This window comes from Scaptodrosophila lebanonensis, unplaced genomic scaffold (assembly GCF_003285725.1).
Source record: "Scaptodrosophila lebanonensis strain 11010-0011.00,11010-0021.00 unplaced genomic scaffold, SlebRS2 tig00000096-arrow-pilon, whole genome shotgun sequence".
NCBI classification, from domain to species: domain Eukaryota; kingdom Metazoa; phylum Arthropoda; class Insecta; order Diptera; family Drosophilidae; genus Scaptodrosophila; species Scaptodrosophila lebanonensis.
The window spans coordinates 1,588,093-1,611,973 of NW_022060567.1; the positions used below are offsets into that span (position 1 = coordinate 1,588,093).

Genomic DNA, 23,881 nt, shown 5'->3' on the forward strand with positions numbered 1-23,881 from the left:
GCTTGCCTGCTCGTACTTGACAAACTATGCAAGGCTCTTGGCTGTTGGATTTTGGATGTTGGCTCTGAACGAATCGGACCTCGTGTTCTTGGGCATACTTCAGGCGGTCGGTCTCGAAGGCTGGAGCGACAGGGTATTGAAATATTCATGCATTTGATCACAAATGCATTCAACAATAAACATCATGCTTAGTATACTCATTTACTATTTGCCTGACATTTTTGTTTCATTAACTTAGAGAGAATCCTGGCCCAATTGTACTTCTACTATATACTATATATTTCATTTCATTTATTCACAAAAATTGGCACATAAATTGGTGAGTATCCATAATTAGTAAATAATAAAGAGTACAGGTTATAAAACCTTATCAACTTGATTATACTTGTATATAAAGTGTGTTTTTACAGTTTATGAGTGAACGGTCAGTTTCTAATATGTAACAAAAGCGGGGGGCAAATGTAATCAAAAACCCATGAATAGCTTACTTATAAGAACCTTCAAAACTATACTAACACTTAAGAATAAGTATTTGAAGCAATGCTAATAATATGCGAATATGTAGAACAAGTACATCTGTTAAGAAAATTACGAGTTGAAGAATACAAGTATGAAGAGGGCATATTATTAATGTCTGAGTCGAAGGCAGCTAGCCGCTAGTGCTCGTTAAACTATTATTAAGTTCAGTATTGTATACAAGATTTAATTTGTTAAAATAAAAATAAAAAACCAAAAAAAAAAATATATATTTTTGTTATTGATATGTAAGCCTGTGAAAAATATATTATAATTAAGTTTTTTCTCACAATGATTTTAAAACTAAAAGCAGGCAGTTATTTATTGTAATTTTCCTGGAGCGAAATTTCCCCCAATTGCGGTCTGAGTTTTCTCAGGCACATCCCTTTCAAATATTCAGTCATTTGCGCCTGTACGCTGATAAATCAGTCTGAAGTAATGAATAACAAGTTTAATTGAGTTGTTTAACCCGTAAAGGGTATTTCAGTATCTGCGCACCAAAAACAACACTGCCCCTATTTACACGTTTTATATAAAATGGATGAAGGTTTATACTTGTAAGTATATACTTGTACATATATTTTTATCATTTGTTAGCTGCTGATTTACTAGCAAGCGACAAAGACGACAGGCAATTTAACTAAAGCAGGGGCTAGTAGCAGCTGCTGCTGTCAATGGTCTGTAGATAGCAGAGTACTGCAGGAGCTACGAAAAGAACCCTGTTCCATAATGTTGGGTGGAAATGTTTCGCAGTAGCCGTTTCTTGGATTTTAAAAATAGTTTTGGAGGTCGCAGGCGTCAGTTACTTTGTTATCATTTTTGATGTATGTTTTAAATTAAACTAAGTGTAGGATCATAAAATATTTTCCAAAACTAATTGAAAAAATGCCACGCGGGCGATTGCAAGCGAACTCTGAGGGAACTTCCATCCGGAGCACATTGTCCGGACACACACTATTGAAAATTGATAAAATGATACAAACCCTTACGTCCCGGCGCAGAGGATCGTCCAGTAATTTGTCTGTTGACGATATAAGTTCAGTCTGCATGAGGGCGCGCGAGTCCTTTATGACCCAACCAATGTGCTTGAGTGTAAAGGAGCCGGTTTGTTTGGTGGGCGACATACACGGCCAGTTCGAAGACCTAATCAGAATATTCACACACAACGGCCTGCCGCCAAAGAAGAGATACCTCTTCCTAGGAGACTATGTCGATAGGGGCAAGAATTCTGTCGAGGTCATGACACTATTATTATGCTATAAGGTGAAATTTCCAGACTGCTTCTATCTGCTGCGTGGAAACCACGAGAGTGAGGGCCTCAACATGGAATATGGTTTCTTTGATGAGTGTAAGCGGCGCTTCACAATCAAGCTCTTCAAGAGTTTCGTTGACTGTTATAATTGCATGCCAGTTGCTGCAGTAGTCTCAAAGCGAATATTCTGTTGCCATGGCGGTCTGAGTCCGCATCTGGCAAACATTGAACAGATCAATCATATAAAACGGCCCACAGGAATTCCAAACAGTGGGCTTCTGTGCGATTTAGTTTGGGCCGATCCGGAGAACATATTCGGCTGGGGAACAAACACTCGTGGAGTGAGCGTTACTTTTGGAAGGAATATAGTCGATAACTTCGTAGCCAGAAACGATTTCGATTTAGTCGTCCGCGCACATCAAGTTGTCGAAGATGGCTATGAGTTTTTTGCCAAGCGCCAACTGGTAACGCTCTTCTCGGCCCCCAACTATTGTGGTGTGTTCGATAATTCAGGAGCTACCATGTATTTGGATGAAAATCTATCGATATCGTTTTGCAAATTTTTACCAAATAGTGAACCCAGGCCCTCCTTTGTCATAGCAACGGTCCACTTACACGTACGACCCACTCTCCCAAGACTTTTTCAGGGATGATAGGCTATAAAAAATAAATCATAAATGCTCTTTTACATCGGCTTGGATTATTCACTTTCAGTTAAATGGAAATGGAAAAGGTTTAACAGACAGATACAGAAAAGTTATTTTAAACTACAGACGAATCCCTTCCGCTTTGTTTGCATTTAACCTGCTCGACTTCGATTAATGGTCTAACCATTTTCCGGAATGGAAATTGGATGAAGCAGAGCTGTGCATTATTTGCGAGAACTGTATAAAGAACATCTAGGGATCAGGATCACACTCGTTAGTTAGCAGTTGAATGGGAATGCTTGATGTAGCATTGTTTAAAGATCTCTTTAGGCATCTAGTGGAGGTGTGCAGGAGTCTAATGTGAAGGCCACACATACACACGCACGTACACCCAGCCAAGGACGCTGTGGCCCCACTGTGCCGGCAGGGGGTGCCCCATTAGATGGTGGGGGTGGAGTGTGGCAGAGCTTTTGTCTTCGCTGTCATTATCAACACCAACAGCGTCGTTGTTGTCGTCATCATCTTCATCATTGTTGGTATTGTTGCTGTTGCTGTTGCTGCTGTTGTTGTTGTCGTTACGTTTCTTTTGGCTTTTCTCTTTTTTCTTGTTGCCTTCATTTCCATCATTTCAAGTGTTTTGCATTTTATGCTTTGCGCGCTCTCACAAAAAGACAACATTTGTTATAGTCTTGCCACGTCCTCATCATTATCTTAATCATCATCAGCATTATTGTTATTATCATCAGCATCATTATCATCTGAGCTGCATCTCATGACAGTTGGCGTCCTTTTTAAAAATTAACAACAGCGACAGCCGTGCCAGCAACCAGCAAGGATAAACGCGAGCTCAGCTAAAGCAAAAAAAAAAAAAAACAAAAAATACATAGTATATACGAGTATACATATATGTATATATATATATATATATATATATATATATATGTGTGTGTGTGTGTGTGTGTGAAAGTATTTATATATAAAAATGTCATTTATCACAATATAAAAATTTTATGTTAAATAACATGGAATGACCTGAATTAAAAGCAAGCAACGCGAAAGCAAAAGCAGCGCAAAACTTTATGCTCATTATGTGGAGACTTTTAATGCACGCGGGCCCTGACTTGACTTTTTCTTGTTCTTGTTCTTGTTCTTGAAGGTAGTTGTTGTTAGTTGCTGTTGAGGCTGAGTCTGAGTTTGAGTTTGAGGCTGAGGTTGTCTTGTCCTGTTCCCACTGCTCGGCGCATAAGTTACTTAGGAAAATTTCCGAGTCGGAAGGTTCGGCATGCATAAATAAGTTAAAGGCATTAAATTGTAAGCGGCCTTAAAAGTTAACACGCGAACGTGCCACCAACAACAATAAGAATAAGCAAAATGTTAATCGAAATAAACTCGGATAAAGGTCGCAGGCGGCCGCTAATTGAAATACTTGTATTCAGGGAGTGTGTCATGTTCATGCATGTATGATCCAATCAAGCAAAAGCCGAAATATCAGATCATATTTATTTATATTTAATATTATTTAATAATAGTAAATTATTAAAACAACCCTTCGCTGATATAGCCGGCATGGGAATATATTTTTGCGTATAGAAAAGAATCACCAATTGGAGCAGAGCCGTCAAATTGTCTATAAATGCAGCCATATCAGTTATCAGCTCAGTTAGGGGGACTAGTTCGGAAATGGAGGTGACATCCGCAGCACTGTATAGGTCTCTACAGAAAAGTTCCCCCAAGTGTCCGAAAGCGGTTCGGCAAAGCAGGTGAGGGACCGATTGGTAGTTTGATATTGGGTTGTTTTGTCCGACAAGACAAGAAAAGAATCACCTGCTTCAGTAAAAAAAATACTTGAATGCAAAACTTTCAATCAAATCAATTATATAGTATTAGAACTTGTGCAAGTTCCAGCTTTAAACGCATAAGAAATGCCAATTGTTTCGAACCATACCAATCAGTTGGGCCTGGAGTCAATATATCCAAGCGATTGGAAGTATTAAACTTAAAGATACCAAGATTTGGGAGGGCAATAAAATGAACTACAACATGATATTTATGTTCAGATAAAAGGGGATCCCTGTTGCCATATAAATATTCCAAAAACCCAACGAGTGCGAGTAGTATGAATTAAAAAAGATGTTGTGTTTATATATGCGTAGTATATGTATTTTTATGCGTATCCGTATGTACGTTTATTTATAAGTATATATATTTTATATGTATATTATATTGAGCCAAGTATAAAAACAAATAACAATAAAAAAATGTCTTACGCTAGATTATCAATTAAATTTTAAATTCATTTTGCGCACTCAAGAAAAAGGAAATGATAACCAGAAATGAATTTCAAAGCGAAATTCGCCGAATACGTTTAAATAGGTGTTCAATGAATATTTTTTTGCGGCACTACCCCAAACATTTAACATGAATATAACAATAATAAAAAAAAAAATATAATATACACACACATTTGAATGCTCCCAAGTTTTGGGTCTAGAATCTGCCTTGCGTGTTCGCTTGGTTGGAATTTATTGGGCGTTTATTAAAGTAATGCTTAACAATAGATTTATTATGTATTTAGGTATTATATTGGTAATATGATTGCACATTAGATTAGTTTTACACTTTATTTAAATAAACAAGCCATTGCACAAAAAAAAAAAACAAAAAAAAAATGCACTATAGAAACTTAAATGACGACACAAACTTTCACCCGATGCCACGTCTGAGGGCCCCCTCCCGTAGCTGCTTCCCGCCCAGAAACACGCACTCATCACTCATAAGTACTACTTGTATATACGTACAACCCAAATACCCTTAAATCAAACTGAGACGACTGTTGGTTTTGCGCAGCTGTGCCCGCCATGGAATAATATTCTCGCTGTCATCCTCCTCCGGCTGATCGAGCGGATCGCGCGGCGGCTGTTGTTGCTGCTCCAGATCGCCATTGATCGTCGCATCACCGTTGTTGGTATTCTCCTTATTCCCCATTTGCTGTTGTTGTTGTTGCTGCTGCTGCTGTTGTTGTTGTTGCTGCTGCTGATGCTGTTGTTCGATGGTCAGACCACCACTGCAACTGGCCAGATTGATATTGTCAATGGACATGGCGCGATTCTTCAGCCGCCATGTGTCCGCAATGCGATTATTCTCCTCCACCTTGGGCGTGTAGATAGCCGCTCTGGAAAATTCGACATTGCTGTCAGAGAAGAGGCCATGTTGCCACTCCGCTCTCTCTCTCTCTCATTCTCCCTACAATGTGCTCTCACCCTCCGAAATGAACCCCGACACTTACTTCAGTTTGTTTTCGGTTTCCTCGCGACGTGCGAGCAAATCGCGCTTCCATTGCGGTATCTGGGAGAGACGTCGTGATTCCGCTTCCTGGGCCATGCGCTCCTCAAAGTCCTTCTTAGCACGTTCGGCCGCTTTTTTGGCCATCATCTGGCGCTTCCAGTCGGGTATGGCATTGCCAGTCTGATCCTTTTCTGGTATCTGTAAGTATATCTTTGAAACACATGACAGTCCGTCCAACCGGGCTACCCCCAACGCCCTCAACTCACCTGATCCACATAGTTGTTGGCCGTAAACTGTTTAGTTATCTCCATATAGTGCTCCGAGTCCATCCGGTTCGCCATCTGCTGTTCCACCTTCATCTTCTTGATGCCGGGTATGTCTTTCGATATCTTCAGTTCCGCTATCAGATCTGTCTTTAGATAAGTATCCGAACCGGTCGTTAGACACTGCATGCTCAGGCTACGGGCAGGCATCTGATACGGTTTCGGCACCTTCTGGGTGTCCGTGCGACGCAGCTATGTGCCGAGAGGGAAATATAAATAAATAAGTAAATATATACTTGTATGAATGTACTATTTTGGAATTATTATTTTAAACTATTGTGCATAGTTTTCTATCCAGCTGCCAATACTAGCAATGTATTGGAATTAATTATAATCGAATAAGTTGAGTTTTTTCTGAAAACTTTTTACCAACAACTTTTATAAAAAAAAAAAAACAGTTAATTTTTAGTGCGTCCTGTGCGGTCTTAGCTCACTACTCACCTGCACGCTGTTCAAATCCTGAATGGAAATCGCCGATAGCGGCTGATGCTGCTTGCGAGAGGCTGTATCCTGGCTGTTGGGCGCCGATCCGTGTGACTTCTTTGTCGATTTATGCGACTTGCCCGCCTCGCTGCCATCCTGACCGATCATCGGGGGCAACATCATGGGCATGGGTGGCGGTATGATGTGCGGCAAGGGAGGCGGCGGCGGCGGCTGCGGCGGCTGCTCGCCCATGCCCATGGGATGATGATGTTGCTGAGCTATTTGGATTTGCATGTAGTCCTCCGTATCCGTGGAGCTGTCAGGGAGACAGAGAGATCGACATTAAGACTTTCACTGAACAAAGCTACGCGTATGTTTCGTAAGTAAGCTTTTATGCCAGCGTGTGTGTGTGTGTGAGAGTGTGTGAGTGTGTGAGTGTATTGGATTTCCAGACCTGCGCCAGGCGTGGCGTGTGCGCAGTATCATCTTCGGCACAGCGTTGGATTGCAACTAAAGCGATGGTTGGCGCTGAAGCCGTCTGCTCGGTGGCTGGCATGCAGCACGCATAAAATTTCATGCACACTTGAGCGACGCAGACGAGGCGCAGCGCCAGAGGAAGTGGCTGACTAACTGACTGACTGACTGACTGATTGACTGGCAGACGGAAAGAGAGACAGACAGAGAAGACGTCTGCCTGCTAATTGCCAAGCCACATCCATGAGTTGTTTAAGCTGGCGCTCGTGCTTAATTGCGAGCAACTGTACATCTCTGCCACTTTAAAGCAAGGTAATTATGTTGCTGCTGCACGAGATGAGCAACAAGCCACACACATGCCTCAGAGGGTACAGTCAAATCTCCATATGGTTCACTCAAATATGTGAACATTTACGAAGCAACAACTTCGTAATTAATTGCCAAAATATATCGATGGGGGAGGGAGAGATTTCAAATGATAAGACAGCAGAGACAATTAAAATTTCATTTGCATAACAAGAAAACATTATTTCCATATTGTTAAGACGCTGCGTATACGAGACGCAAAGGAGCTGAGTTTTTCAAATAAGTTACTTCGCATACTGAAAGAGCTTAGGTTCCCATAATCTCTATCTTATTCAGATCTGAAAGACCATTTAGGAACAGATTGAAATTAATTTGGCAACAAATTTGTTAGTGGCAGTCAGTTAACAAGTAAACAAAAGAAACTCACTTCAGCTGCAACCTATTGATGTTAGTTGCATGCAATGAGTATTTACTGTACACACAACACACACACACACACACACATAACTATGCTTGGCAATAAATCAAATCGCTTGCTACTCGACATCAACGCAATCAACGCAGGCGACTTCTTTTACTTAGACCACTTTTCACTTACCGTGCTGACGATGAACACGAACGCTTATCGCTAATGCTCTTCAGATACTCGGACGGCTTAATGAGATGCGTGACGCCGTCTTGCGACTTATTGGGAAAACTGGGCGGCACGAAAGGCAACACCAGTTGCTTGTTCACCAGATTTGGGCCGCCAGTGCGCATGCCTGTTGCCGCGATGCCGCCACCATTGGCAGCCATATATCCATATTGCGATTGCTGCAGCTCGTAGTGATCCTCTGCCGTGGAGCCGCCATAGATGGAGCCGCTGCCATAGGGTTGCTGCTGCTGCTGTTGTTGTTGTTGCTGGTGCTGGTGCTGCTGCTGTTGTTGTTGTTGCTGGTAGTGCGTCGGCTGGTAGTGATTGCGCTGCTTCTGACCACCCTCGCCATAGCCATATACATTGCCATTGTGTTGTTGTTGCTGCTGCTGCTGCTGCTGCTGATGTGAATGTTGCTGGTGATGCGCCGGCAACTGCTGGTAGTGGCCTGCAGCGCCGGGCACACCGTTGGCCAGCTCCCCATTGGCGTTGCATGCGCCGCCGCTGGCGACGACGGCTGCGGAGCTGATGTTGCCATTTAATAGCTTGGCTTTCTTGTTCGCTGAAATTGAACAAATTTATTAATGAGATTTTAGCATTAACATTTCGCTTGCTGGTTGCTGCTTCTTGCAGCTTGCTGGTTATTTATTATGAGTCTGGCCTTAAAACGCTTTTCAAGAGTTATCTCAACAGACACTACTCTGGTCATGCTAACTTGAGCAAATTCATTGCGTATGCAGCGCACGCCTTTCACCTGCCAGAGTGGGTGAAAAAGCGGGTAAAGGGTGACGCGCACGAAATTGGCCAAACTCATATACTATATAGTACATATTAAGGTAGAGCCAAGCAACTGGCCATTGATCGCATTACCCCATAAATGGGTCAATTAATCGGGAAGTAGATAAATAATTGGCCGTCAATATAACATCAGAGCAGAGTTGAAACAGAGTTCTTTCTCAAACCCAAGAAAAGAAAACCTCTGGAATACTTGATGTGAGAAGCGCAGAGAAGAGCTCAAACAAAGTAAATGTATATTTTTCCATTAAGAAGTCAAGATTCATTTCGTTGAAATAAAATAGGAATTGATAGTTGCTAGTTTGATTTTTTTAAATAAACAACTCTCCATCAATAATACATATTTTACAAGTATATGAATGTAAATTGAGTCGATGTCTGCGATGATTTCAATATGAACAACAAGTAAAATTTTAACAAACAAAGCCTACTTCGGACTTAATGCAGTGAATGCTTTTTTGTCATTGAAAATAACATTATGTTTCGAGGATTGTGCAGGAATGGAATTGTCAGCTTTTTTGACAAAACAAGGTATGTCTAGGACAGTTTTCTCATGGATGGCATCGCCAGAACCGCAACAAATTGAAATGGGACCATACGGAAAAATACAAATACCAGAAAAAAAAAAAACAAATACAGAATCAACAAGAGAGAACGCTACAGTCGAGCAAGCCCGACAGTGTAATACCCTGTACCCAGGTAAACTTCCGTCACTGAGTTATATGCGCCCAAAGCAGCAACAAAAAGAGGAAGAAGAAGAGCGAACTTGTTGCTGCAGTTTGTGGGGGTTGTACTGGCGAGAATTTGTTTCGCTAATAACTTTTCTTAGAATTGACCGAATTGAATAAAATTTTGAACAACAGTAGACAATTATATATAAATTATGTGTGCAAAGTTTGGTTTAGGTAGCATTTGAAATGTGGACGCTATTGACGAAATTCTGTAGCGGGGGAAGGGGGGGAAAATTAAAAAAATAAAATAAACTCGTCCTTACTCGGATCTAGGAGAATCTGGATGCCAACTTTGGTTATTCTAGCTTTTATAGTTTCTGAGATCCTCGCGTTCATCCAGACGGACAGACAGACGGACAGACGGACGGACATGTCTAGATCGATTTCTCTCGTCATGCTGATTCAGAATATATATACTTTATGGGGTCGGAGATGCTTCCTTCTGTATGTTACATACTTTGCACAAACCTAATATACCCTTTTTACCCTACGGGTACAGGGTATAAAAAGAAGAAATAAAAAAATACAGACGAATTGATAACCTCTTCTTTTTCTTAAATCGGTTAAACGAATTACAACAATATCCATACTAAGGAAGCATTACCTTTCAAATACGAAAAGAATCATCAAAATCGGTTCACCCAGTCGAATGTTCTGAGGTAACAAACATAAAAATAAATTAATAAGCTCTTCTTTTTTCCCACAGAGGCGAGCTTAGCAACAATATCCACACTAAGTACTACTTATACTACCTAGGTATATATTTGGGAACTCGATTGGAATGTCACGTAAATGCAACTAACATTGCTAGTCGCACATACTAAGTAAATAGTTACGTTGCGAGCCGATTCGTCGCTGTCATTACTTGAATATACTTGTACATTTTGTAAAGTTAATTGCCCGAGCTCTTTGTAATGCCAACAAGCGACGACAAATCCTCACAATGCGATTTGTGGACAACATGCCGCATGCTCAACTTTCACGGCTATTGTAGCAACTATATCAACAACTGCAACAACAACAACAACAACAACTGCAACTGCAACAGCAACAGCAACAACATCAGCGGCAACGGCAACTCGTTTCAACGGGAGCCACTACCAAACAGAGCAACGGCGGTCATTACGTGGCTATCTTTTTGGGCGACTCGCCGCTGTTGCATTTGCCGTTATCATCGATGCAACGCTGACGCTGTCATGAGGCATTGTATGGCCAAACAACTCAACAACAAATCAAAAGCCAAATCGAGTCGAGCCGGTTTGGTGAGGCAGCGGGGCAGCGGGGCAGCGAGGCAGCGAGGCAGCGAGGGGCTAGCGCCAGCAGCCTGAGCGACGCCGAGCTGCCAATTGATATTGTCACATTTTTCACAGGTTTCCCAACGATTTTTCCAATACATGGCCAAATTGCTTTGCTGCTGTCAATTTTTGTGCCTGTGCATCAACTTCACGGAGAAATTGCCAATGACTAACGATTTTCGGCTCTCGCTTTCTGCTGTTGTTGCTGTTGTTGTGGCTTTTAGTGTTTTGTGCATATCTTGTTGTTTATGAGTGCGCTCCAGCGCTATTGACGGCCAATGCCACTTTTGAGGATCGGTTTTCAATTGCGGACACCTTGACATTGGAAAATGTTGAGTGCACAATAACTGGAATTTCCATCAAAGCGACTTTTTGTTGTGCCTCTCAAATGGTATTTACAATCAATTCATTTAGCAGAGTTCAATATTTAAAAACAAAAGCTCAGAAACAAGTACTCATATGGCAGCCATTAAAAAAAAAAATAAAAAAAAATTGAAAAAAATCGAAGTCGAAGTGTAATTTTTGGTAAATGCTTTAAATATTATATTATATTAAATTAGTTATATATTGTTTTTTTTTTTCATAAATAGACAAATTAACAAATTCAATTTAAACAAATACCAAGAATCTTAAATTATTCAAAATTATTTAGTCAAAGATTACGAATATTTTATTTGGATGTCCAACAATATTCTCAGCTTTTCTCTACATAATACATATTTTTTCGACTTTTAATTGGATTTATAAGAGACTGTCGAAATCTACACCTAGACGGACGGCGATTATGGCATGGAGATGGAAGAATGATAAACAAAACTTATAATCCATACCTTTCGTAGAGAAAGACTACAAAAAGGTTAGAGACAAAAGAAAGGGAAATTAATTAAATAAATTACTTTCTTTCAGTTCTTGATCTATTAATCGCGCAAGACTTACAGCGAAATATATCGAAACGATGAAAACGCAAAGTAAAGTAGTTGCGACGTGAATTTTTAGGCACTTTTATCGAGCTGAGCATATTCATGATGCAGCTTTGGACGGGATCCAAACGAAAAGACGCGACGCACAAAGCACTGAGGACTTTACATATTTGAGTAAAACATGAATTATGTTACACATTTAGTGATTGGTTGCCACAGACAAATGCAGGGCATGACCATGTAGTTGGCTTAGGATCTTGCTGACAAGTTCAAAGCGAAGTTTTCAAATCCAGACACGGCACAGACACAACAACAACACCCGTTAGAGTCGCAGAGCCCGAGTTACCGATGTTACTTTGGCAAGCGTCGCTGGCAGCCTAACTTGAGTTCAAGCGATCGCCAAAGTTATTCACCCAAGACGGTAAAAACGATGGCGAGGCCTCCAACGCCAAACGCCAAACGACAAACGACAACACCGACGATGCCGACCGAGTTGCGAATGCCTTTGGCGTTCGAAGCAACCAGTATGAGCCACATTAGAGAGTGTAAGTGTGTGTGTGCAACTGCAACACGTTCACTTTCGTTGGGTAAAAGTTTTCAACAGTTGTTGCTGTCTTCAAAGCCGATCAACTGCAGCGAGCGCGGGCGATAACGACCAGGTCCCCAACTCCTAAGCCAAAAAAAAAACGAAGAAAAAAAGTCGCTTGCAGCGTAACATTGGCAGCAGAGAGTCGACGCGGGCAGAGCAAAAAGTATCTCACGTAGTCGAACACCTGCCACGTATCCACAGGATGTGCCCTTGTCGTTGTGGGTGCAGAGACCCATTAATTGCACCTTGGCGCGCATCGAAAACCCGCTTGCAGTGTGACTTCCTCACATTCCGGACGACGCGTCGTCACTTCGTCACACAATGGATTTATGTTACGAACGTATTTGGAGCTTGCTGCATGAATAGATTAATGCATGTATGCCGTGTTTGCCAATTGTGTACAATTTTACAGTCGAACCGCGCTATAATGGACCCACACACAACAAAACTAGAACAAATTATGAGTTTATTTCACATAAAAACTTTTCGTCCCAGGTGGTAATCGAGCGATGTTCGAAGGAATTTTTATTTCTCTTCTAATAAAGTTTCCACGACACAGAAATAAAGCATTATTTCGCTGGTGTGGAACTGCTAACCTAAACAAACACTAATTTCAATAATATTATATATTTATCAATCACTCTATTTAATAAAAAGTTCTTGAAGAAGCTCACAAATATTTATAATCCAATATTGGGAAGAATGGTATGCAGACCTACAAGTATAATGAACCCACACACAACAAAACTAGCAAAAATATATGCGGATTTACAGCTACCTATGAGTTTATTTCCCATAAAAACTTTTCGTCCCAGATAGAATGGTGGAATGGAATGGAAGGAATTTGTATTTCTCTTCTAATAAAGTTTCCACGAAACAAAAATAAAGCATTATTTCGCTGTTGTGGAACTGCTTACCTTAAACAAACACTAATTTCAATAATATTATATATTTATCAACACACACAACAAAACTGGAAAAAATATGTGTGGATTTAGAGCTGCCTCCGTCCCAGATAGAATGGTGGAATGGAATGGAAGGAGTTTTTATTTCTCTTCCAATAAAGTATCCGCGATACAGAAATAAAGCATTATTTCGCTGGTGTGGAACTGCTAACCTAAACAAACACTAATTTCAATAATATTATATATTTATCAATCACTCTATTTAATAAAAAGTTCTTGAAGAAGCTCACAAATATTTATAATCCAATATTGGGAAGAATGGTATGCAGACCTACAAGTATAATGAACCCACACACAACAAAACTAGCAAAAATATATGCGGATTTACAGCTGCCTAGGAGTTTATTTCCCATAAAAACTTTTCGTCCCTGATAGAATGGTGGAATGGAATGGAAGGAATTTTTATTTCTCTTCTAATAAAGTTTCCACGAAACAAAAATAAAGCATTATTTCGCTGTTGTGGAACTGCTTACCTTAAACAAACACTAATTTCAATAATATTATATATTTATCCATCACTCTATTAAATAAAAAGTTCCTGAAGAAGCTCACAAATATTTATAATCCAATATTGGGAAGAGTGGTATGCAGACCTCTCCAGATTTTTGAAAAAACAAGCTGAATTTCATCATACTGGTATAAGAGAAGATGTTGCAAATATTGTAAACATGTCTCAACATTTTATTTGATAGCGAAAGTTGATTAGGTCGAAGTGTCACTGTGGCCTGCAGGCGGACTTTCGTGGCTTTGGATTGTTTTCCATCATTACGTTGCCGCAACTTCCACTTCTTTGTTTGGCAGCGATGTTTTTCCGAGGTTTTCCGCTCGAACGTGTGAACGTTTATTTCGTTAAAATATTTTGCTCTTCCAGTTCTCTTTGTATGTGTCTGTGTGTGTGTCTGTGCGTGTGTGTGTGTGTGGATGTGTTGCAAATTTCACCCAATGCGTAAATTAGAAACGCCAGGCGGACATGCGACTCGTACAAGTGCTTGTAAATCAACTCAATTGCGTTGCGGTGTTGCTTGTCTGCCTTCTTGTTAGCTTTCATTAATTGTCTTAGTTACTGCATTTCCTATTAATTGGGAGGCTCGTTTGACAATTCAATTAAATGAGGCGAAATGCGATCAGTTCTAATTCGCTCCATTTCATTTGCCTGCAGACAATCAAATGAAAGCCGAAAGGCATAGGATCCCATAAGACTATGTCTTAAGCATATACTTTTGATGACCCCTTGCACTAATTGTTAAATGACAGGTCTTTAATATACAATTATTTAAAGCGCAAAGAATGTAGCAGAAGCCTGAACATTAACATGATAACGGGATGAACAGGGAATCTCACAAATACCAACACAAAGATATTACAATTGGAACTTGAATTGTAACACAAAAGCCCACATGAGGCCACATGAGAGGGCAACTAGAAGACTTTTTAATTATAAGCATTAAGGCAAAGACGTCACTCTCTTTCTATTTATATTAATAATATTAACATTTTGAGCGCGTAGAGTACTTCAGACACACTGGCAAGCGTTTTCAAGGCTTTTCAGGATTTCTCTTCATATCTAGGTTATATTTCTGTGCGACTATAAGACCACGTCTTTAGTTTAAGTTGAAGGTTTTGTTTGTAAAAGTACTTTTACTGAAAATTTCAATTCGAGGTATTAAAAATATGTATCATTTCCAAAATATTTAGCTCATCTGTAAATGGTATTCGTGCCATCAGAATTTAGGCCTCTCTAAATGGATTTGAGCACGAATCTTGCAATTGAGGGTTTGTGCTGATCTGGAAAAGTTTCGATAGCTGTACATAAAGTAGTAAAATAAATAAATAATCTCCTTAAATTTTCAGCTTTCAATTTTGTGGTTCACTATTTCGGATATTTAACCAGGTTCAAGTTCTTCTTCTTCATGCTTTCCTTTGTCCTGGTCTGCCGGCTAGGATCGGCAAAAGTCAAGGCTAGCTGGGCAATCACATTGTTCTGCTCCGGCTTATGCTTGACCGTTCGCTTTCGGCGCAACTTGTTTGGGATCGTCGATGGGGTGGCATGTGGCATACGAGAGATGCGACCCTTTCGACTGGAAGGCACAACCTTTGCGGATATCGATATGTTGGCAGCTGCTGCAGCAGCCGCCGCAGCGCTTGTGCTGGGCATTGTGGATGTCCTGGAAATAGTATTCGAAGCGGATTGCATGCCCATTGTGAGGACTGCCGGATTGGGCCACATGGGACCCGCATGCTTGGCCGTTTTAACGCCCGTCAGATGACGGTCCAGCAGTGTGCGCTCCGACTCGGTAGCCAAGATCGGATCCAACGAGTTCAAGAACAATGTGGGATTGCCAGGACTGAATATAATATAGGTATTATCTTTGGGCTTCTGATTAACGTGCGACGGTGAGCGCGCCTCGGCCGTCTTGGGCCTGTACATGGCTGCGATGACTCGATCTAACGAGCTCCTCGGAGTTTTAAAACTACTGCTACTGCTGCTGTTCTGAAAACTCTCACCTAGCTCAGACCATTCAATACTCGTCTCATCAGTGCTCATAACCAATCGGGCAACGAAAACTTTGCCAAAATCCAAGGTGATGGGCTGGATAGTGGACAGTTTTCGAATAGTGGCAGCTAGCCAAGAAACTTCAATTTGGGTAATTGGTCGGTAAATAGAGGTGCAGGGAATGTTTTTTGGGAATATTTGTAAGCCGAAATTTGGGTGTAGCCGGAATGCTAAAAATGTCTGCCTGACTAAAATATAGCTCTGATATGATGCCTAAAATTATGCCTACTTATTATTATCTACAACGATTTTAAATCGGACGCTGTTTGGCAAATATTTATTTATATTTAGCTATTTTTTTAAATGAAGAGACGTTCTCATTATGCAGTTTGGTTCACATTTCTTAAAAAATAAACAAGTTTTTGAAACACTCAACTACTTATATTGAAATGACAATGGTTCTTTGCCTTACTCGAAAGAAAGTCTGCGTTTAAAGTTGGATCACGGTAGTGTGGTAGGAGAAGTGATTCTGATCATATACATATACTATATGCACCTAGAATACGTTTTATATTATTTCTATTATTATGATTATTCTATAATATCGACTGCCGAGATTTATATTTTTGCACTGGACTTAAAAATTATTGGATATGGATATAGAACTCCTGTTAATCCTCCAACAGTAAATAAAAATACAAGTCTTAAGGCTCATAAAATTTCTGGTGAATATCAAAGTTGTGCTCCATGTAATGTAGCTAATCAACTAAAAATTTTAATTCCTGTTGGTACAGCAATAATAATAATAATAGTAGTAGATGTGAAATAAGCTCTAGTGTCAACGTCTTCGTACTGTAAATATGTGATGAGTTCAAACAATGAATCCTAATTCAGTATGTTGGCAAATTCTGATTGAATTTTCATTGAAAATCGGTTGAAAAGAAATGAGAAATGGTTTTCGTTTTTCGACTAAAAAGACAAACATTTACATTCGATTTATGACGACTTTAAATAAACTTACGTACTAAAGTTAGTTGAACGAATGAATCGGAACATAATGCCCTACTCACCCGATATGGTGGACATGGTGCGATTGTGATTGCCGCGAACCAGCTCCGATGGTCGCAGACTGGGCTCCTCAATAACTTCCAGACCGGAGTCAGAGTCCACAGCGTCGGGAGCCACAGCTCCTCCGACAGCTGCTGGGGCGGCTAGATTAGGATTCGAATTAGTGTTCGTGTGATTTCCAAATGAGTGTTTCTTGTATGCACTGTTGTTGCTAATATTTTTATTATTATTATTATGCTCGGCTGTCGAATTGTAATTATTATGGACAGCGGCACGAAGTGGCGGCGGCAGGGGCGGTGGTGGCGGTCCATTAACTGAAAAGTTAACAATTACGAATGCATTCATTTATTCGGGAATGAAATTGTGAATCACTTACCCACTGCCAGGTTTTGCATGGGAGGCGCTGAAGAGACGCGTTTCAGATTTCTGTTCGACTGATAGATGTTGTTGTTGCTGCCATGATGACCATTCAGATTGTTGCTGCTGTTGCTGTGAGCGGCCGCATCAATCAGATTGTTGCGAATCATTGAGTTCTTGTTCGACAATTTGGTGCGTTCGGCAACATCCTCGGGCGGACAGACGCTCTCGTAGGTATCACTTTTGATGCCACCGTTCAGCTGATTCTTCAGATTCACATTCTTCGCACTATAGCTGTCCTTTGACTCGTATTTGCTGCTGTGCAGTCCAATCATTGAGTGTGATTTATTGCGATTCAGCATATTGTTATTGCTACTGTTGCTGTTATTGCTGCCGCTGGTGGCTCGCTTATTGTTCAAGTGCTAAACATTTGGGACAAAGCAGGAAAATTGTAAATATTACATATTTGCTGAATATTGCCTAAATATATATTTAGCCATTAAGCGCCTGTTTTCACAGAAGTTGGCCGATTTTTTCAAAACTAGTTAAAGTATTAACTATAAGCACACAATATTGTTGAACGACCATTCTGGCTATAAGGATATATTTCAATGTTCGCAGAAATGTAAGAATTTGTATTATAAGCTTTAAAATCAACTTGAGTTTCTTCGTGAGAATGATTTTACATTACATTTTACATTTAAACAACAGTAGATAATTATATACTATATAAATGATATGTGCAAAGTTTGGTTATTGTAACTTTTGAAATGTGGACGCTATTGACGAAATTCTGTAGCGGGGAAAGGGGGGCGAAATTCCAAAAAGAAAATAAACTCGTCCTTTCTCGGACATAGGAGAATCTGGATACCAACTTTGGTTATTCTAGCTTTTCTGAGATCATTGCGTTCATCCAGACGGACAGACGGACGGACGGACGGACATGTCTAGATCGATTTCTCGCGTCATGCTGATTCAGAATATATATACTTTATGGGGTCGGATATGCTTCCTTCTGCATGTTACATACTTTGCACAAACCTAATATACCCTTTTTACCCTACGGGTACAGGGCATAAAAAGTATTTATTTATGAAGGGGGATCCCCCGTTGCCTGCTTTAGATGTTCAATACTCACATGGTTGCTATATTGGAGAACCACTTCGGTGCTGCGTGTCGAACTGGCGCTCGCCGATCGTGAATGCGAGCCACTGTCTCGGGAACGAGAGCGACCCACATTATATTTATTGTGCTGCTGCTGTTGCATTTGTTGTTGTTGTTGTTGCTGCTGTTGATGTTGCTGCTGTTGCTGTTGGTGCTGCAGCTGATGGTGCTGCTGATGTTGATGCAAATGCTGCTTGCGCGACTCTTCACGTACCAAATAAATATCTTCGTAGTCATGATCATGATTATTATTGCCATTGCTGTTATTGTTATTATTGTTGGTCACCAGGTTCTTGTGGTGCTTGTAGTTGTTGTTGCCATTGTTGTTGTTGCAGTTTTTGTTGCTGCCACTGCTAATGTTGCTGTTGTTATTGTTGCTGTTGCTGTTGCTGTTGCTATTATTATTGCAATGCCTATTGAAGCTCTGACTGCGCATATGATGATGATGGTTGTGACTGTTGCTTTTTGGTGAATTGAAACTGGAAGACATGGAAACGGATTCGTCGGAACCGCTGCCTGCACCGCTGGAACTCGAATGGACATCGGCCTGTATGGTGAGCGCATTGCCGGCTTTTGGGGCGTGCTGATGATGAAGCTGCTGATGTGGATGGGCGTGCGGATGCGGATGCGGATGATGTTGCTTTACGCTGCTACAGTCGGAATCGACAAACAGATCCCTTACACGATTATAGATGATCTCTTGGGGATCGTGCAAGAAAAACGATTCCCCAGATACGCTGCCATTCGGCGAGGGAGTATTATACATCCCACCATTGCGCATCGGATTCACATAGAGTCCATCGTTAGGCAACATCGCGCTGCTACCTCCGCCTCCAACGCCATTGTAGAGTTTCTCCGATGAGGAAAGCGACTGTTGCGAGTGCTGCGAGTATAAGGCATCGCTATTCTTTCGTGTCACGAGCCCAGCGGCAGCAGCGGCGTTTACCGCTGGTGGATGCAAATAGAAGGGTTCCACATCGGAGCTTAGCGTAGATGAGGATTTCGATTTGATGGTATTGCTGCGACTGGTTTGCTTGCTCGAATTTGAATTGCAGCTGCTGCCGTTGGTCAAAAGTTGATGTTGTTGTTGTTGTTGCTGTTGTTGTTGCTGCTGCTGCTGCTGCTGCTGCTGTTGATGTTGTCGCTGCGAGACACTCTTGTCAGCAACAGCGCTTCCCGAACTACCAGTCGCGCCCCGTCCATTATTATAATCCACCGATGTTCCATGTTGCACCAAAACATTTAAGCACTGTAATTGGGGTGGGGGGAGAGAGAGCGAGAAAGTTAATTACATCATCGAGAGATCATTATGGCACCGCCCACTCACCTCAACCTGTTGATTTTCTGCTGCATCATTTATCGGCGATTTTCCATACTTGTCCAACGACAGTTTGGCTCCGTGGTTCAGCAGCCACCGCACCACAGACAAATGGCCGCGGGAGGCGGCAAAGTGTAGTGGTGTAGCGCCATCGCCATCTCGAAGATTCGGATCAACGCCCTGGTCCTGAACCTGAAAGATTACAGCTCGATTAAATATCGTAAGCAAACAATACTATAGATATGGCATGTGGAAGCAATCCAATAATTTATGTTGTTTATTTAATTATTATTATTGAATGAAAGATGAATGCTATGCACAATTATGCGCCCACCAGCGCCAGGATAGATATGTAGGAGTGCAAACGAACTCAGTTTGGCAGATAAGGCCCAGCTAGGAAGACGATAGAGTGTTGTGAAGACTAGGTAGAAATTTGGCACTTAAAGAACATGTGGATTCTTCAACTGATCGGCACTAAAATGCACGACCAGTGCGTTCTCTTCAAGACTCAGCTTTTTCTGCACCAAATTTTAATTTGATGACTACCAACTGTTTTGCTTTATTGATCGAGCATTCTATTCACCCAAAATGATTGATTTTTAAGCTTATGGTTTCTTGCAATTTTCAATTGAATTTAATAAATAAAAAAAGTGAGTTCAAGTTCAAGTATTTTCTCGGAATATTCCAAATATTCGTCGCATGCCTTCTATGGGTTGTACATCAAAGACTGGAAGACAAACAAACGACAACATACTCGTATGTTATACAAATTATTGGAATAGCATATCTGGTTCAAAAGTAATCGAAGCTTGACGTTTAAGGAGGCTGTTTTATACCTTTTGATTTCGTTACATTTTGTTTAGCAAACAAGTTTCATTGAAATGTTGCATTTACTTTATTTTTTTTGTTTGTCCATTTATTTTATTCCCATTGTTTAATGTCAACTGCGCTTTTCAATTGTGGAAAGTCATTTCGCATACAGACTCGCAGTCGCACACGCACACGCACGCCAACTCAATGCAAAGTATTTAGTTCAGTTTAGAAAGGTGATTTTCAACTTGCACCCAACCTGCCTGTCTGCAAACCAATTGCAGCCTGCGAGTCGACGAGTGGACGAGTCGGTGGCGCGCCGTCCAGTTTGTCCCAGCTGGCGTGATCTCAAAAAATCAGCACCATTATTCAACCTTTCAATCGCAACAGGTTGCGAGAGGAAGCCTGGCAGTCTGGTCGCATAACAGTGTGGAACAAAGCCGTGGCGCGGCCAGAAGTCAAGGCCGCGTCAACAGAGAACTTTGCGCCCACAACTGAGCACTTAAGGCGGAAGAATTCTCATTTAGCAGGCGCAGTTTCTTTGCAGATTTCTGCAATGTCCGATTCAAGTGGCAATGCTTAAATTAATTATCCTGACTTTCTAATCACATTGGCCATACACAATGGACAATTGTGTGCTCGCATACTTAGGCACCTAATGGACCGAATACATGGACGAGTATACGAGTAGTAAGTATACTATTGGTTGTAAGTGTGTGTGTGAAATGCTAATGGCTGCAAATGCTAAGCCGATTGCAATTGATAAATCGTTTGCCCGCGACACATTTACCGAAAAAAGAGCACAGCTCGCTGGCTGGCTGGCTGGCTGGTTGGTTGGTTGGTTGGCGAGAGAGTAACAGTAACGGAGCATTTAACCGTTAGCAAGCAGCAGCAGCAGCAATTGCAACAACATTTTTATGACTCGTATCAGCCATACAATTGGTGGATGGTGCATAGTGGATGCTGAACGTGCCTGCTGTTCTACACTGGGCGACAATTGTGTGTGGACAGCTTCAATGCCAAGTTTCCTTTATAAACGAAAAAATACTCCATTGAGATAAGCTCAACCTAATCTGCTTAAAAAAAGAGCTTTCTGTTGTGCTGCACAATTGTGTGTGGACAGACTGAAGTGTCTGATATTTAAGCCTTTTATATATTGTATTTCAACGGATCGGTCTATTAATGATAAATGGTGGGTGCCCGATGTTGCTCCTGTTCTACAGTGGTCGACAATTGTGGACAGACGAAAATGCCTCACATATACTCGCATTTAAGCCTTTCTACATTTATTTCTCCACGAAAGTTGCATCAAAAATCTGCATAATAACTTCTTTAAAAAGTGTGTTTTTATTATTGTTTAGCAAATGCTAGACCAACATTATAAATATAATTATATTTTAATTTTCCCTCTTTTAGTTTGCAAGAATGATAATAAATTGGCTATTATTGTATTATATTTCTGATTTTAGTTGCATTAAAAATCTGCATAATAGCTTTTTTAAAAAGTGTGTTTATATTATTGTTCAGCAAATGCTAGACCAACATTAGAAATATAATTATATTTTAATTGTTGTTATTTATATTTTAATTTTCACCTTTTAAGTTTGCAAAAATGATAATAAATTGGCTATAATTGTATTATATTTCTGATTTATGTAGTATGTTCAAAAGAAAATGTAAAGGTACTCAGAAATAAGGCATAACAAAGCAGTCTAAAAATCATACTGAAATTTAATTTATAATTGCAAATTCTTGCAAAAGTCCCATTATTAGCTTTTAAAATACTGTATTTCTTTTGCTGATATTTAACATTGCCCATTTTTCATTTTCCTAGTGATATATTGAAGCTAAAAATAATTTGTATTTATTTGAATTGGTTTTATATTAATTTGGTCAATATACTGTTGCCTCTTAGTGTAGGAGTTAAAGCAGGATGCTAGGTATAGCAGCTATTTGTTAAGCGAGACGCGAAACTAGCTCAGCTTGGCTTTTCATTTGTCCGGGGATATGGAACTAGCATACGAGTACGTGGTCGTATCCACCTTCAAGTCTTTTGTGACCTCAAAAGTGGCAGCGGCAGACAAAATTTAAGCATTTTTGCATCGCATTCTTTATGGTCGCCTTTGGCGTTGGCGTTAACGTTGGCCTCACAACCAAGCTTCTAAGCTTCTAAGCTGCCAAGCTGCCAAGCTGCCATCCACTTACCATCCATTTGAGGCAATCCAAACAGCCCATTTGTGAAGCGGCATGGATCGGTGCCATGCCGTCGCGTGCGCGCACATACAATGAGCCGCCCGCTTCAAGCACCAGAAACTTCAGCACCTCCAAGTGCCCCTCCTGCGCCGCCAGATACACGGGCGTGACATCATTGTCCATTTGCGTATTTGCGCTGCAATCCAAAGAACGAACGAGGCACGACCACAAACGAAAGAGACAATTTAATTAGTTCATTTAGCCAAAAAGTGTTTACAAATCAGTTTAATGAAGCCGCCCAGAGGGTAAAATAAAACCACAAGTCAACTTAACCTCCCAAATAAGCCAACTTTAGAGCCTGTTTCGTATTCACATGGTCGATGTAATGCACAGTGAACAGATAACGACTTTAGCTACACTTTTCTGTTCAAAAATAGTATAGGTAGCAATAGCTGTAGGCACTTTTTCCAAAATATTCCTAATTACTAATATTTATATATTATTTTTAATTTAAACGAATGTATATGTATAATATAAAATTGCAATTCTCAAGATAATTACTGCAGGTGTTATTTTATAATTAGTTTTATATATATTTGCCGAAAGGCAATACAATATTCCCCCATATTCCCCCATATAATTTGATTAGATTTCTGCTTCTTAGGCTTTTCTAGCTTATAAGATGCTTTTTATAATTTTTATATATTTTCCTATTTATTGGACATAAATAGATGAATAAAAAATAAATAAAAATAAACCTATGAATTCTATGGCTCGTTTTTGGAATCTATTTCATTATAGTCATTATTAAAAATCCATCAACATTTTCATTAATATTTTAGTTTATATGGCATGCCAATAAAAAAATTTTCTATAGCGAACGTGTAATTAAAAGATAATCGACAATCGTTGATTGCGACTCGAATAATTGGCATTCGTTTTAGTTGAAATATGTTGCAAGGGGGTTTTTTTTTTCATCTATCACCTCTCTTAAAGATGTAAATATAAAGTGGAAAGGCTCTGAAAAATATCCAATTAAATTTGTTGTTCGATTTGCTAATCATGGTAATTGAATTCATTTGGAAATTCCCAAATGTAAAAAGCTTTAAAAATTGAGTTCTAAAAGCCAATTCGAATTGATTCAACTATTTACTACTACAACAACGACAACAACTATTTACCAATTAGAATGGCCAATAATATGCTTTTGTGTTTTCATTAAGCTTAAAATTTTCAAACTGAATTAGAATAGTGTGCTGTTTTCCAGGGTTGAGCAGGCTGGGTCCGGTTCAATTTATCTTAGTTTAGTTAAAATGAAATGA

General features: G+C 40.2%; 3 protein-coding genes across 3 annotated transcripts in view; 1 reads left to right on the forward strand and 2 right to left on the reverse strand.

Moving 5' to 3' along the window:
• Window positions 1–1,363: 1,363 nt before the first annotated feature.
• LOC115627679 (serine/threonine-protein phosphatase PP1-like) lies at window positions 1,364–2,421 on the forward strand. The gene has a single exon (XM_030523422.1). The coding sequence runs from the start codon at window positions 1,402–1,404 to the stop codon at window positions 2,419–2,421; it is 1,020 nt and encodes a 339-aa protein (XP_030379282.1). The 5' UTR covers window positions 1,364–1,401.
• A 2,706-nt stretch (window positions 2,422–5,127) lies between these two features.
• The window catches only part of LOC115627680, a 54,247-nt gene continuing 35,493 nt past the window's right edge, over window positions 5,128–23,881 (reverse strand). The window contains exons 4-17 of the mRNA XM_030523423.1: window positions 22,572–22,755; window positions 19,566–19,748; window positions 18,678–19,487; window positions 18,213–18,473; window positions 17,094–17,496; window positions 16,720–17,031; window positions 8,327–8,422; window positions 7,825–7,987; window positions 7,160–7,220; window positions 6,901–6,956; window positions 6,465–6,762; window positions 5,967–6,215; window positions 5,702–5,910; window positions 5,128–5,587 (exon numbers count right to left, since the gene is read on the reverse strand). Coding sequence (XP_030379283.1) covers window positions 5,227–5,587; window positions 5,702–5,910; window positions 5,967–6,215; window positions 6,465–6,762; window positions 6,901–6,956; window positions 7,160–7,220; window positions 7,825–7,987; window positions 8,327–8,422; window positions 16,720–17,031; window positions 17,094–17,496; window positions 18,213–18,473; window positions 18,678–19,487; window positions 19,566–19,748; window positions 22,572–22,755 — 3,646 coding nt within the window. The 3' untranslated portion in view covers window positions 5,128–5,226. The remainder of the gene's footprint in view (window positions 5,588–5,701; window positions 5,911–5,966; window positions 6,216–6,464; window positions 6,763–6,900; window positions 6,957–7,159; window positions 7,221–7,824; window positions 7,988–8,326; window positions 8,423–16,719; window positions 17,032–17,093; window positions 17,497–18,212; window positions 18,474–18,677; window positions 19,488–19,565; window positions 19,749–22,571; window positions 22,756–23,881) is intronic.
• LOC115627553 lies at window positions 14,761–15,810 on the reverse strand. The gene is made up of 2 exons (XM_030523271.1): window positions 15,661–15,810; window positions 14,761–15,600 (listed from the first exon to the last, which is right to left on the reverse strand). Exons 1-2 carry the CDS (start codon window positions 15,698–15,700, stop codon window positions 15,026–15,028), a joined length of 615 nt encoding a protein of 204 aa, XP_030379131.1. The 5' UTR covers window positions 15,701–15,810; the 3' UTR covers window positions 14,761–15,025.